The sequence below is a fragment of the Drosophila rhopaloa genome, unplaced genomic scaffold (assembly GCF_018152115.1).
Source record: "Drosophila rhopaloa isolate 14029-0021.01 unplaced genomic scaffold, ASM1815211v1 contig_2, whole genome shotgun sequence".
Taxonomy (NCBI): Eukaryota; Metazoa; Arthropoda; class Insecta; order Diptera; family Drosophilidae; genus Drosophila; species Drosophila rhopaloa.
The window spans coordinates 347,883-364,331 of NW_025335083.1; the positions used below are offsets into that span (position 1 = coordinate 347,883).

General features: G+C 36.3%; 1 protein-coding gene across 7 annotated transcripts in view; it reads right to left on the reverse strand.

Moving 5' to 3' along the window:
- Positions 1 to 16,449, reverse strand: part of LOC108040678 (stathmin) — an 87,618-nt gene that overhangs the window by 49,305 nt on the left and 21,864 nt on the right. The window contains exon 1 of one of the 7 annotated variants that reach the window (XM_044460293.1): positions 1,788 to 2,293. The exons of 5 other annotated variants lie outside the window; for them this stretch is intronic. In XM_044460293.1, coding sequence (XP_044316228.1) covers positions 1,788 to 1,866 — 79 coding nt within the window. In that variant the 5' untranslated portion in view covers positions 1,867 to 2,293. Of the gene's footprint in view, positions 1 to 1,787; positions 2,294 to 16,449 lie in introns of those variants that run through there. One more of the 7 variants, XM_044460289.1, reaches the window with a different exon arrangement.

A 16,449-nucleotide genomic window follows, 5' to 3' on the forward strand; every position in this document is an offset into this window, starting at 1 on the left:
ACAAGCGTGTAATATAGACATTATACGAATTTAAAGCGTCAAAAACGTCCTGTGTTGTAGTATGTAGTTGTGCTGCTAAAATTAAATTCCAACTCCATGAACAGACGGTGACTCACCGCTTGCCGGCTGACTGGCGCCACAGCCGATGCACAAAAAGAAAAATCCTTTATTGCCAACTCTTTTCTTGACGATTTTTATGTATATTCCACGTCGTTCCGAAAAAAAGCTAACGTGCTACATAAAATAATATGAGGTGTGTAACAAACGAGTGAGATTAAATCATATACTTATAATCTTATAATCATTTTCATAGTTGCTTTCATTTCATTTCTCCCAAAATATGACTATCGAAAATTATATATATTGATCTAGTCAAAATACAAATTTTAAGTTATTTAATTATATGTTACGAAATGACATATTATAACCCGAAGGTTAAATACCCTTGCAGTTATTACAAAACGACTAAATTTCGATTTTGCGCTGAATTTTGCCATCGTTTTTATGGCAGCTATATGATATGGTTGTCCGATTTTGACCAAACTAAAAACGTAGTTTGATATAGTAAATAATTTCTATATCTCAAAGGAACATTTTGAGAAATAAACAAGAAAGAAAAGCTAGCTTCGGGCAGAGCCGAAGTTGATAACCCTTGCAGAATATTCTGTAAATTATATTCTCCAAAACTATTCATATGATGCATTCTTAATACTCATAAAACTCCCAACTTCCTTACTTTAAAAACACCAACGTTATGCCATTTCCAATCAGTCAGTTATAAGGCAGCTGTAGGATATAGTCGGCCGATCCTTGTGAAATTTGGTAGGTCGAATTGATTGGCCAAAAATAAAAACACATAGAAAATCGTAACTTCCTAACTTAACAAATACCAAAGTAATGGCATTTCCGATTAATCAGTTGTATGGCAGCTATACGATATAGTCGACCGATCCCGGCCGTTCCGACTTATATACTGCGCGCAAAGAAAGAAGGGTGTGTGCAAAATTTCAATTCGATATCTTTAAAACTGAGAGACTAGTTTGCGTAGAAACAGACAGACGGACAGACCGACAAGCTTATATCAACTGAGGAGGCGATACTGATCAAGAATATATGTATATACTTTATAGGGTCGGAGATGTCTCCATCATTGCGTTGCAAATGAAATTATAATACCCCCAAGGGTATAAGAAGGGAGAGCTAAAAATAGTTGCACCGACTTGGCAGCACTGAACTTTGTTTTTATTTGTATTAATTTATCGATATATACTCTGAAATTCAAAAAAATATATATTTTCAAATCCCCGTCGATTTGGATATTGGTAGTTAGAAAATTTAATACTTTGAAACTTCAATAAGACAAAACTAAAACTTAAGAAAGGCAAAACTAAATATATTAGGGTAACACCATAAATATGCATACATTTGAGTTTTAAAGTTAAAAAGCCAAAACACAAAAGCTGAAAACAAAATAAATAATTTGCATTTCTTATGGAATTATTTTGAAACCTAAAAGGTGTTTTCGCAATATTCGCAATAGATTATGTCAGTAAAAACTGTTTTGTCCCAAAAAATCTTTTAGGAAGGGGACGTGGCCCAATGGTCGAAATGTGTTTCCGAGACAGACGGACCTACCTAGACCTAATCTACTTTTGATAATAAAAGTAGTTCAGAATTTAATTTAAGGTTAATTTGTTCCTGTTTGACGAGTACGAGTATTTCCATTCAATACACTAAAAACCACTTTCAGATTTTTTGGTCAGACTGTTACCAGCATTAATTCTTACCCGCTGGCAGAATTCCGGGTGCTCGGCACGTGTGGCAGAAGCACTGCATAACGGAGTCGCGTACTAATCCAATTAGCATGATGAGCTCTAGTTCCTTTCACACAAGTAAAGAACTGGATGTGCGCTGCTGGGATATGTGTGGACTTCTACTACCGGTGTATTTTATTACGGGTCGTGCTCGCTTTTTTGGGCAGCACAAAAAATCAATTTATTTTCACAGCGATTTCGATTTTTTACAAGAGGGAGAGCAACCACTTGAAGATGGGCCGAACTTCAGTTTCAATATTAAACTGTTAAGCAACTGAGCAGTTCTGCTGAAAAGTGTGCTGTGAATTTCGTATTTGATATTCGCGACGTTGATTTTCTTGTTATTGTTGCTGCGGCTTTAAGTGGAATCCTTTGAAAACGACGGAACGAGGCAACGAAACGTAACGAGCACAGCGAAAGACAAAGACCAACTAAATTATGCCGAAGTTAATTTTTCAGCAGCAGGCGAATGACTGGCGACCAGTTTTTGCTGGCGCCGGAGTGTCGTCGAAGTCGGAGTTGGCGTCGGCGTCGTGGGGAGGCAAGGACAATGCACAAAAGGACATACCCCATTTACGGCCCGGCGGGGGCGGTGCCAGCACCCCCAAGTCAGAGGCGTAAAACAGCTAGAAGAGAGCCGAAGAGCGGCCAAGAGAGTGTGAACGAGCACAGTCTGTTTGTGGGGGTTGTATTTGATATTTGGCGAGAAGTAATAATGCAAATTTTTTGCTTTACTGAGATGAATACTAATCTTAAATTTCCTGCGTTTTAAAAAATGCACTTTATCATTAAATTGCTGGGCCTATTCCTAACTTTCGAAATTGCGAAATAGCCAACTTCGAAAATCGAAGCCTGCGCAGTAAAGAAAATCGGGAGGAGGTTGAACTGAGAGCAATCGATTGGGAGAGCGGAAGTGCATTCGGAAAACCAATTCGAACTTTAGGCCAAGCCAATAATGCACCGACACCAGTTTATTTTTATAAATTCTGGCGATATTTAATGTATGAATTATACAATATTTTTTATCAAAAACCTCAATAATATTGCATTTATTTTGAATATGTCCCACAGTTTTCTCGGATCATTACCGCCTAATAACAGAATCTGAAGTAATATCAAAACGAAAAGTAAAAACCTATGTATATATGCTTAGGAAATACCTTTAATAAATAAAAGATGTTCTTGCCAATTTTAATCCTGACTACGAATTTTGTATTTTTTGTCTAGTTTTACTGTCTAAAATTCAAGAAATTAAATGGATTTCAAATGTTATTGAGAAAATAAAAATAAAGCGGTGTAAATTAAAATTTTTTAAGGCTTGAAATGGCATCGCAATCGAATAACGATATCGAAAATCGATGCCTTTAAATTACACAACAAATGTCGAAAATATACGGGAATTGGCAAAGCGGTGTCGATAGCAGAGAGTACGAAGAAAAGCGAGAAAACAACTATCTTAGAACAATAAATAAAACAGCGATGACTCAAAAAGCAGCCAAATGCGAAGAGTGGTGACGAGTCAGATTTTGTTCGTCGACTGCACTATGGGCAAAAAGTACATTTTTTTGCCAAATATCGAAAAAAGTGAGCAGAATTTAAATTGAAGGTGATACATAATAGTTTCGATTTAAATTGAAAATGAAAACACTCTTTCTTAAAATAACTTGTTTAAAAGTACGTGTAAGTCCGTTGAGCAAAATTTTCTCCAAAACAAGAAAGGAAAGCTAACTTCGGGCGGAGCCGTAGTTAATATACTCTGCAAGGGTATACAAATGTAGAGCAGCCCATTTAATATTGGTTGTTCAAATTATTGTAGACAACCCCTTTTCCACTTAAATTTGGTTTGTCAAGACCTAAAATTTCCCGTTTGGACATTGACGCACCATGATCAGTACAATAAAATGGCCCTTACGACACCAAGCTTGTTACCGGCAGACCCCTATCTACTTGGGTCCTATGGTTAATATAGAGACAGACTGTTTAACTACTATCGCTTTTAAATTCTTTTACTAATACCCATTTTGTGTTAAATACATTCAGAGAACTCAAAAATTTGTTTTCTAGCGACTCAGAAGCTTGTGAATATTCACATTACCATGAGTAAGTTTATGAATTAAAGTAGAACGTTTGGCTAGAAATGGAAGGTTAATATAAACAAGGATAAGAAAACATAGTCGTTTGCCGCTCGGGATCCCAATAAAAACAGACAACCACTAAACCAAGAAAAAAACGAAATTTACATTTTTAAAAATTATCTCTTCAGAGAGTTCAAGTGCACCGGAAAACCAAGCATTCGTTTCTGGAGTAAATTGTCTATATAATTTTTAAAGCTGGTACTACGGGTTTCGGTATTTTAAAGTAGGTGTGGTTGATTGTAGCAGTCTTCCTATACACAGAGAAAATCATTAATCAGTTATTTTTTCATAACTACTTCTCCACTTGAGGCATACCAATTTGATATTTTTCTAAAAAAAAAAAAGAAAATAAAATTATAACTTCGTTGTTTTTTCACATATACTCTGGTGTTGGACGGTACGGTTATACTGTTATACAAATTGGGTAGACAAATCATTTAACTGTCATACCGACGATGGAAAAATGTATCGGAAAATCGACCAGCTTAATTGTTTTAAGGGGGGGTATAGTATTTAAATTTTTTTGTTGTGGACTTTTTTTAAATTTTTTTCTGAATGCACAACATTTCGAGATGTTGTGAAATGTCGATCCAAATAAAACTTCCGAACAATTAAACGTAGGTAAGTAAGGGCGTTTTATATGCAATTTTTTGGGTGTCCCAAACTTTAAAACGGTCTCCTGAAAAGTTGTCATTTCAAAGTCGGTGTACACGATCCTGCAAAATCTATCGAACGGATCGTTTTGAGATTTTGCACAGTATTTCTCTACCAGATTCCTCAGGTAACGCTGTCGAGCTTCTTTTTTTTTGAAAATGTATTATTTTTAGAGCAACAAATAACTCGATGTTTTGGGCGAAAATCGGGGTTTTTGACTTTCAAGTGCCTTACAAAATTTAAAAAAAAATGTAAAAAAAATAAAAACTCGACAGCGTTTTCTGAGGAATCTTGTCCTTGCAATTTGATTTTTTCATATCAGATGATTCTGAGAGCAATTATCATGTACACCGCAAAACTTGTTTTCTTCGAGGCGCCGGAGATTGTCTGTATCTCACTCAATTTTTAATATTTTTGGATGAAAAATCCACACATGTTGTTTATATGTTGCCCTATCACATGCAAAAAACAAAATTCAGCTGAGACTATCCGTATCGCCAATAAAAATTCTTTACGTAAAAATTCTTTACGATTTTGCACCGAATTAACTATAAATCAAAAATTAAATATAGAACATTTACTTTTTGTATATAAACATCAGCTAAAGAATGATTGCTTTCCTACCTTATTCATATCAGATTGATATGCTATACTCATTGTTACTATGTTATTATACCCTTGCAGAGGGTATTATAATTTTGGTAAAATATGTGCAACGCAGTGCAGGAGACATCTCCGACCCTATAAAGTATATATATTCTTGATCAGGATCGCGTCCTGAGTTGATATAAGCATGTCCGTCTGTCCGTCTGTCTGTCCGTCTGTCTGTCCGTCTGTCTGTCCATCGGCCTGTCCGTCTGTCTGTCCGTCTGTCTGTTTCTACGCGAACTAGTCTCTCAGTTTTAAAGATATCGAATTGAAACTTTGCACACACCCTTCGTTCCTTTGCACGCAGTATATAAGTCGGAACGGCCGGGATCGGCCGACTATATACTATAGCTGCCATATAACTGAACGATTCGAAATGCCATAACTTTGGTGTTTTTAAAGTTAGGAAGTTTAGAATTTTTAAGGTTTTTATTTTTGGCCAAATCATCAATCCGACCTACCAAATTTCAAAAGGATCGGCCGACTTTATCGTATAGCTGACATATAACTGAACGATTGGAAATGCCACTCTTTGGTGTTTTTAAAGTTAGGAAGTTGGGATTTTTAATGAGTGTTAAAAATGCATCATATGAATAATATTCCTAATTTAAAGTTAGGAAGTTGGGATTTTTAATGAGTGTTAAAAAGCATCATATGAATAATTTTGGAGAATATAATTTACAGATATATACATACATATTCTGCAAGGGTATATCACCTTCGGCACCGCCCGAAGTTAGCTTTCCTTTCTTGTTATGGTATTCATTTCGTATCAGTTTATAATTATTTTTATTTTAGGGTGTTATGTTTTTTCTAGTTCCATAGGCAACTTTATTTCGTTTTGGTGTAAAATTTAAAAACCTGATTTATTTTATAAAATCTTTTTATAATTTATTAACCCTTCATTTCGTACCATAATAAATCGAAATCAAAAAGATTTGCAGCCTTTTTATATTTTTCAAAGACTTTTCGAAATAAGATTTGATATGCAAATCATGCCAATGTTTCGTATCCGAGGTGTGTTCAAAAAGTACCCGGAATTTTTAAATTACGCCGGTCTGGAGAGTCAGGTTGTAATTTATAATTATACCCGTTACTCGTAGAGTAAAAGGGTATATTGAATTCGTGCAAAAGTATGTAACAGGTAGAAGGAAGCGTTTCCGACCCTATAAAGTATATATATTCTTGTTCAGGATCACTAGCCGAGTCGATCTAGCCATGTCCGTCTGTCCGTCTGTCTGTCCGTATGAACGCTGAGATCTCGGAAACTATAAAAGCTAGAAGATTGGCATTTTGCATGTAGATTTTAGGAGCTCCTACGCAGCGCAAGTTTGTTTCAAAATGGTGCCAAGCCCCCTCTGACGCCCACAACCCACAAGCTGTGGCCACAGTTTTGATGCTATTATGAATATTTTTAATTGATATGTATTTGTTTCGTAAATACCTATCAATTTGCCTAATAAAAGTTTGCCACGCCCACTCTAACGCCCAAAAACCTATTAAACGCTTAAGCCTGGCTAGCGCCTACATTTCCGCCTTTCATGGCCCGTGGTAGCGCCATCTAACGGATGACTTTGGCCAAGGTGCTCAACAGAGTCAACGTTAATTCTCGATAAGGAGTTATATTAAAGGAAATTGCGATGGTTTTCATTTGTCAATACCGAACTATATCCCAAGAACTATGCAAATCAAATCTAGTTAGCCAAATTGGAGGTCTGAGTCAAACAATGGCGTGCATATGTGTTTATGTATGTAAGCATATACAAATGTATGTACATATTTACATTGTACACAGTTGCAATTGCACGGCAAAGATAACTCCTTTCAAAGAAAGCTATTCGCTATACCCGTTACTCGTGTTGTGCAAACATTTAGACTTTAATATACATAATACTATTTAAGAATGTATGTGTTTAGCCAATATAAGTATGTATGTTTAATATTTCTAGTCAATTTATTGCACTCAAAAACATAAACATAAACACAGCTGCTGGTGCAGGACAAAAGCTGCCTGCGCTAAAGCAGCGCTGGTGCTGATGCTCGTGCTGTAAAGCTGCCAGCACTAAGAGATCGCCGAATTCAAATTGATAATTTGAACTTTTTGTCTTTTTTTCCTGTGGTCACTATAATTCACATTATGTTTAAAAAAAAAAAACACAAGAAGGTATATTTATATTAAGTTGTTTAGCTGAGTAACGGGTATCTAATAGTCGAGGCACTCGACTATAGCGTTCTCTCTTGTTTTTTTTGTGTTGGTATACACTTGCCAGAAAAGTATGCGTACAAACATGTCCAGCCACTTTGAAGTTAAAAAAAAACGTGTTAAAAAAATCTTAAAAATTGCATTTTTATTTTAACAGATAGTGTATTTATTCACCTTTCGTTTGATGTAACTCTTAATTTCTAACACTTATATTTTTCCTAATATTAACAAAAATGTACAAAATGGGCTGATTTCGCATCAGAAAAAGTATGCGTACAAAAACAAAAATCATCAGGAAACTCCATATTTTTGGCAAAAGGACTTGAATTTAATACGAAGTCGGGTACCCCTTTCGTTTTAGGACTTCATCCAACCGATTTGGCATGGACTGGACCAATTTCGTTGTGTCCTCCACCGATATTTTATTCCATTCCTGGACCATCACATCCTTCAGCATATTCTTTGATGTAATGGTGTGCTGGCGGATTCTGCGCTCCAGGAGGTCCCACAAATGCTCAATGGGATTGATTTCTGGGGACTGCGGTGGTGAATTTAACTGGTTTTTCACATTGTACAGCAACCAAAGCTTCGTATTCATGGCGCAATGCTTTGGGTCGTTGTCCTGTTGGAACCAATAGTCATTCTCCAGTCCCAGTTTCGTGGCGCTTTGGTGTAAATTTTCTTTTAGGATGTTGATATACACCTTGTGATTCATTGTGGAATCAATGAAAACAAGATTTCCAACTCCACTGGCCGCCATACATCCCCAAACCATTACACCACCACCACCGTGCTTGACGGTTGGGGCAAGGTTTTGGATATCGAGGGCTGTACCTTTCTTTCGCCACACAAGCTTACGGCCCTTTATCCCGAATATGCAAAACTTGCTTTCGTCGCTAAAAATCACTTTTTTCCAGAACACCTGGGGCTTGTTATTGAATTTTCTGCAGAATTCCATTCGCTTGATTTTGTTGACCTGTGATATTAGTAGCTTCTTTCGCGCAGTACGGCTGTAATAGTCTTCCTTCTTCAAAATTTTGCGTACAGTGTCATCATGAAGATCCTTATTAAACTTGTCCTTAATATCCTTTGTAATTTGGGAGGCTGTTTTCCTTGGATTTATTTTAACAGTCTTCAAAACGCTTCTCTTCTCACGGTCAGTGAGCTTTGGTGGTCGACCAGAGCGGGGTTTTGACTCACAGGAGCCCGATAAATTGAAATTTTCAAGGACTCTTTGCACAGAGGAGTGTGATCTGCCAACTATCCCACCGATTTCCCGAAGAGTTTTCCCTTCATCACGTAGTTTTACTATGATTTTCCTTAAATCATAGTCAATTTCTTTTGTCTTTTTCCCCATCATAAAAATAACGTCTGGTTACAAGATGAATATGCCAGAAATGATTAGAAACATGTAAACAAATTTTGATTTACAGTTATCAATGCAAAAACAGCAATTTAAAAGCTTTAAATGCAGTTCTTTTTGCATTCCTGTCTTTTGTACGCATACTTTTTCTGATGCGCAATCAGCCCATTTTGTACATTTTTGTTAATATTAGGAAAAATATAAGTGTTAGAAATTAAGAGTTACATCAAACGAAAGGTGAATAAATACACTATCTGTTAAAACAAAAATGCAATTTTTAAGATTTTTTTAACACGTTTTTTATACCCGTTACTCGTAGAGTAAAAGGGTATATTGTATTCGTGCAAAAGTATGTAACAGCTAGAAGGAAGCGTTTCCGACCCTATAAAGTATATATATTCTTGATCAGGGTCACTAGCCGAGTCGATATAGCCATGTCCGTCTGTCCGTCTGTCCGTCTGTCTGTCTGTCCGTCTGTCCGTCTGTCTGTCCGTCCGTATGAACGCTGAGATCTCGGAAACTATAAAAGCTAGAAGATTGGCATTTTGCATGCAGATTCTAGGAGTTCCTACGCAGCGCAAGTTTGTTTCAAAAAGGTGCCACGCCCCCTTTAACGCCCACAATCGCTTATATACGCTTTTAAAAATTTAAATATTTCGGAAAAGTAAAAATGCAGTTTTATTGTGTTTATCAATACCTATCGAAATGTAGAATAAATTTTTCAAATCGGACCATTCGTTAAAAAGTTATGCGTGATCAAAGTTTCTATCTCCATCTCCCTCGCACTCCCTTTACCTGAGTAACGGGTATCTGATAGTCGCGGCACCCGACTATAGCGTTCTCTCTTGTTTTTTTCTTCAAAGTGGCTGGACATGTTTGTACGCATACTTTTTCTGGCAAGTGTATATGGTGAGTCGTTGACGTCGTTTAACAGCTCCTGAGCGATGTTCATGCGTTTTTTTGGTCGAAATTCAGCAGTTTTGGAATGAATTTTGCTGCCTCTCGTGTCATACCCAAAACATTTCCAAAAATGTTATGACATGAGCCAATTGATATGTTAACCTTATCAGAAACTTCTCTAATTGTGATTCGGCGATCATTCATAACTATTTTTTCCACTTTTTTTACATTTTCATCGATTATTGACGTGCTGGGTCAACCAGAGCGTTCATCATCTTCAACGTCTTCGCGGCCATCTTGAAAACGATTATACCATTCGTAGACACTGGTTTTTTTCATAGCAGACTCACCATAGGCCTTTTCTAACATTTCACACGCTGTTTTAAACTTTATTTCATTTTTTAAGCCAAATTTAATACAAATTCTTTGACTCTTCAATTCTTCCATTGTTTAAACAATCAAAAATCGCCGAGCTCGTAAAACACGTCAAACCTCAGCGACTACCACAGAAAAAGTAAACAGTGAATATAGCTGAAAATTTTATCATACTTTAGGGCATGTATACCAACACAAAAAAAATTATAAATTACAACCGGACTCTCCAGACCGGTATAATTTTAAAATTCCGGGCACTTTTTGAACACACCTCGTAATCATATTAATGTGCGGTTTCTCATCAATATTTTTAATTGATATCTTTTCATAATAAATAAGATTATATAAAAATAAACGTTTTGATAAAATTTTTATATAAATCGAGGACGGAAGCTAACTTCGGCAAGCCGAAGTTTTAATACCCTTGCAGACTTTGACGAAATTGCTAAAACTGAAAAAGTAGCGAAAGGAATAAGGTATACATAAATAAACTAGATTTGCGTCGTTTGATGTCAATTGCTTTTATACTGCAAAAATGTCATATAAAAATGGAAAAAAAGGGATACTTTCGCAGCCTTCAACTATTTTTCCTACGGAAGCTATAAGAAATAGACGTCCGATCGGCAAGCGCTTTTACCCTAATCAAGATATGCGTAAATAAATAAGACTTGGAAAAATGTATGTCAGTAGCTTACACATTACGCGAAAAATTCAGAAAACCAACAAATTTGGACCGATTTCACCCTGTTGTTCCTATGGGAGCTGTAGGATATAGACGTCCGATCGTCACGTGCTTTTACCCTAATCAAGGTATGCATAAAAAAATACGATTTGGAAAAATTCATGTCAATTGCTTATATACTGTGCGAAATATCCTAAAAATCATTAAATTTTAACAGATTTCACCGTATTGTTCCTATGGAAGCTATAGGATATAGACGTCCGATCGCCAAGCGCTTTTACCCTGATCAAGGTATGCATAAAAAAATAAGATTTGGAAAGATTTATTTTAATAGACGGACAGACGGACATGGCTATATCGACTCCCCTATTGATCCTGATCAAGAATATATATACTTTATAGGGTCGGAAACGTCTCCTTCACTGCGTTACAAACTTCTGACCAAAATTATAATACCCTCTGCAAGGGTATAAAAATGTATAAGTGAAAAAAGAGAAGTCAATGAATATCAAACTGGTTATCTGTGTATACTATCACCGTTTGCTCTTAAAATTTAAGTCTACACTAGTATTTCGAATTCGTTTCTGTTGTGGAAAACTAAACTTGACTCTTACCACACATCCAAATAAAAAATACTTCATTTTTTAATTGACTTCAACAAACTTCTTCAAATTTATCTTCCTTTGACCACAGTAGATTAAAGTAACAGTGGCGGGACACGATAAGGTCGACAAGGATATAGGCTGTACTTTCAATAGCTGAACGACGCCAGCCAAACTCACCGCACTTGGAACGACCGATGAATCACAATGTTAATGGAGAAATGGGGTATGCCAATAAATACTGTTCGGCCTTGCCATCAGCATACTGACAGCACTGAAAACTAAGCAAAATTATTAAATATGTAATAATGCACAGACTAACAAAGCAAAACAGTTTCAAAATAAATTTACTCCAGCTGATAGCGTATTTCGACAGTTTTAGGTGTCACATCTGCTGAACTGCAGTGCTAACACCACAAGTGGGGAGCAAGCAGTATTCCCGCCACCCGCTAACAGTTTTCACGCTCTCTTCCGCTCTCTCAAATATATGAACTGCTTTTTTGAAATATGCAGTGACTTCATAATCAATATGTCTTATAACTTCTAAAGTAATGCTGCAATGGAAAATTTGGTGTATCGATAGATATTGACCAAAAAAGTCCTTTTTAGTGCGCTTTTGATATATACCGATCAATATCTGGCCCCTACCAGGTCTCTGAAAAGATTTTAAAGATTGTTGGCGTTAGAGTGGGCGTGACGACACTTTGAAATAAATTTTGCGCCGCGTTAAATCGCTATGCTAAATTCCAAATCTCTAGTTCTTGTGGCTTCCGAGATCTCGACGTTCATACGGACGGACAGCTGTTGATCCTGATCAGAATAAATATAATTTATACCTCTTACATACTTTCCAACAAACACTCTATGAGTTTAAAAATTAATGAGAATTTATTCCTAATTTAATGAAATTTAGTACTAATTTAGTCTTGATTGCCTCGACCGCCAGTTCAAAAGCGGGAGAACATTTTTAGCGGCAGTTCTAATTTCGACTATTTTGTCGCTTTTTTTCTATTTTGTTTTTACATTTGAGAGAATTTTTGAACAGAGAGAAATCGATAGCTTACCGTTTTTCAATATAAATTTTAAATTATTTAAATGTAAAAATGATTCGTATTTGTAAATATTAAATTTACTTTTAAATAAGAAAAGTTTATAATGTGCCTTATATTTGTTCGTCATAATATTTAATATCAGAAATTTTGTGTGTTGAAAGTCGATCGTCAATAGCTTTTTTCTTGTTTGATATCAGACATTTCTGTTTTAAACATCAATCATTCATTAGTATTAGTCGTAGCTAATTCTACTCCTTTCTATCCTTTTTTATGCCATAAAAGGGACTTTAGTAACATTTTCGATATTTTGAATATATTTATTGATTACTAAATTTGTTTATTAGGATTTTTTCCCAATGCATCCTCACTTCTTTTCGGCCATTAGAGTGATGACCCAATGTTTTAATATTGTAGTTATGCATTTTAAGTCTGATTTTTGGATGTCTAAAATTATGGAGTTTGAAAGGGAAACGCCAAAAACTTTGGTACTTTATAAAGAAAAATTTTTAACGTTGATGACAATAAAAATAATAATTATTTTTAATAGCATTGTCAGCCGTAATAAATTAAAAAAAATTTTCCTTCGTAAAGCTCAAAAATAAAGTAAGGACCAAAAGAAAAAGAATATAAGCACAATAAAATAATAAAAAGTATGAGCAAATTGCCTTTTTATACCCGTTACTCGTAGAGTAAAAGGGTATATTGTATTCGTGCAAAAGTATGTAACAGCTAGAAGGAAGCGTTTCCGACCCTATAAAGTATATATATTCTTGATCAGGGTCACTAGCCGAGTCGATATAGCCATGTCCGTCTGTCCGTCTGTCCGTCTGTCTGTCTGTCCGTCTGTCCGTCTGTCTGTCCGTCCGTATGAACGCTGAGATCTCGGAAACTATAAAAGCTAGAAGATTGGCATTTTGCATGCAGATTCTAGGAGTTCCTACGCAGCGCAAGTTTGTTTCAAAAAGGTGCCACGCCCCCTTTAACGCCCACAATCGCTTATATACGATTTTAAAAATTTAAATATTTCGGAAAAGTAAAAATGCAGTTTTATTGTGTTTATTAATACCTATCGAAATGTAGAATAAATTTTTCAAATCGGACCATTCGTTAAAAAGTTATGCGTGATCAAAGTTTCTATCTCCATCTCCCTCGCACTCCCTTTACCTGAGTAACGGGTATCTGATAGTCGCGGCACCCGACTATAGCGTTCTCTCTTGTTTGGAGTGCATTTTATAGATATTGAAAGCAACTCTCAGCATAGTGGGGATGTGGAAAAAGATTTGATTGTCATTGCGACTTCCACCCATCGGTTTAACGCCTCGATCTTACTAACTATAAAAGCTTATTTTGTCCCAGGGTTTTCCGCTGGAATATTATACGCCAACCCTCGCTCAGTTTGTCAGCTCCTACACATGCACACTTTCGTGTAGTTTCTGTGTCTGCTGGCGACTTATTTTGTTATAGCCTTATGCATGACTCACAGGGCCTCCCCAACGAGCACTCCATCCCCTCGCCCTTAGCCACCCCCAGTGACTTTTTTTTCGAAAAGGCGCAACTAACATTTTTGTTATAACAACTGTCGCCGTCGTCGTCAGCATAGTGGTATTTGTAGTCTCGTCGATTCTTGCTAAATAAAACCAACAACCACAACTAGCCTCCAGCAATCAATTGCCTCCCCCTTGAGAGAAAAGTCCATGCTAAATTAAGAGCTGAACGGAGGTTAAAGTCTATTTGCATGTTTAGTACAAACTACAAGTCCAACTCCTTTAGCCAACCCAAAAGTCACCATATGCACAGAAAAAAAATAGATTTAAGAAATATTTCGTAAAGTTATCTTTTGTGGCTAAACTTAGAACAAATCAATTTTATAATATCCGGTAAAAATACAACATACAGTAAATTTTCTAAAAAATTTAAGACCCATGTAGTTTGTTTTTGCGTTTTATATTGTATTGACGGTTGCCTACACTGCTACAAAAAAATACTTTATATTCGCCTTAAAACTAAAAACAACTTTTGGGAATGTTTCAAGCAGACAGCTTTAAAACTGGGGGACTAGTTTGCGTAGAAACAGGCAAACTTTATAGGGTCGAGAATGGTCTCCTCCACCTCGTTGCAAACTTTTGACTGCAACTATAATACGCTCTGCAAAGGTATAAAAATCATAACATTTTGTTGTTCTTTGGAATTTAGTAATATTTAAATTCTATGAAGTTATGGTTTTAATTTAATTAAAATAGGACATCTATATTAAATAGCTCCCATAGAAAAATCAAAAAATAGTAAACATAAAAATAAAAAAAAAATTTAATTTGCTATTTTTATTTTTATCAAAATATTCCGTTGAGGTATAGTAATTATTTACTCTATCAGAATTATGCTTTTAGTTTTGTCAAAATCGGACAATAATATCATAATCGTCTTTGACTTTCAAAGTGAACGGTCGTGTTTTTTTTTCTGCGCTTCGAATTTTGTATTTTGTTTTCGTTTATTCCCATCGGTGGGTTTTATAAAAACAACATTAAATTTTCTTTCGGTTATTTAAACATAAATTTAAACTCCGTTCGCTTCGCGAGTGCACTTTGTATTGATACTAATAAATTGTTTTAGTTTTTCGTAATTCTTATCTGTGTTTTCTATCCTATTTATATCCCCGCTGTTTCTCTTTTGTGCATGCACTTTAACTTATTTACGCTCCCGCTCTCTTGCTCTCTTTGCTTTGAAAGTTCTAAGCGTGCAGTTTCTGCGCTCTTGCGGTACTTACATATAACTGCTCGTTTATAAATTTCAATTTGCTTTCTTGGTACAGTGGTCCCAATAAATATAAAATGAATAATACAAATTTTGTCTGCTTCTGCAAAAAATGCAGCCTCGTAATCAGGGCTGACCAGTCTAATATGACTTGCTGGCTGTGTGAAAATATGGTCACACCAAGTGCGCTGGTTTTACTGGCCGGACAAGTGATGACCTTTCGAAGGGGCCCAATTTGCAGTTTTGTTGTGACGCTTGTGTCGAGGTTGCGAACGAGATGAAATCGTTCATGCGCCAAACTAAAGGCGGCCTGATGAGGCTGATTAGCTGTTTCGGAGTTGCTAGAGATAGTTTTCGCCGAGCTGATGATCTCCTCTCTGCGCTGGACTCGCAGTTTAATAGTCGTAAGCTATTAGAAGAGTCCCCTAAGCGCAAAAAGGCCGCTGGTGGTAAGGAGCAAAAGGGGAACACCCCGCAACCGAAATCAAAAGAACAACAGAGCATTCCGGCGGATCAGCAGCTGATTTCAGCAAACCCTCAAATGTTGCTAAGATCAGCAGCTAAAAAAGATTCGGTATCCGAACAATCCGTTACAGAATGCATGCAACCAGGGACTTCTAAGAATTCCGATTTGTCCGTAGTGGTTTCACAATTAGTGGATCCACCTATCTCTCAGAATGTAGCATCACCACCACAAGGGACTACTGAGTCCGGACAACCGGCTCAAGTTGGTTTTGCAGAAACAATGTCTGCTCCACCAAAATCCCTTTTAGTGGTTCCACTAAAGAAACAAATTTTCGTTTCTCGGCTTTCCCCTGATCAAACATCTTCTGATGTATTGTCTTATATACAAGACAAAACTAAAGCCGATTGTAATAGTGTAAAGGTGGAAAAGTTTAAGTTTTCTTATGCTAGAGACATTTCATCTTTCAAGATAACTGTCCCTAACGAGCTTTTTGAAGTCATATGCTCGGGCGACTTTTGGCCGGATAATATGGTTGTAAAAGAGTTCAAGGCTAAGATAAAGAAGAAGGGGCCCGTGGGAGTAAAACTTCCTAGTAGAGGCCAAACCAGTGTACCAATTTCAAAAAACTAACTTCTAACCTCCTTCTTTCCTATCAGAATGCAAGAGGTTTGCGTAGCAAACTCACTAAATTGTATTCCGATAGCCTTTCCTTTGCATCTCGTATTATTGTGTTCACAGAAACCTGGTTAAAGCCGGAGATCTTTAGCTCCGAAGTTTTTCCAGGTAAGTACACAATATATAGGT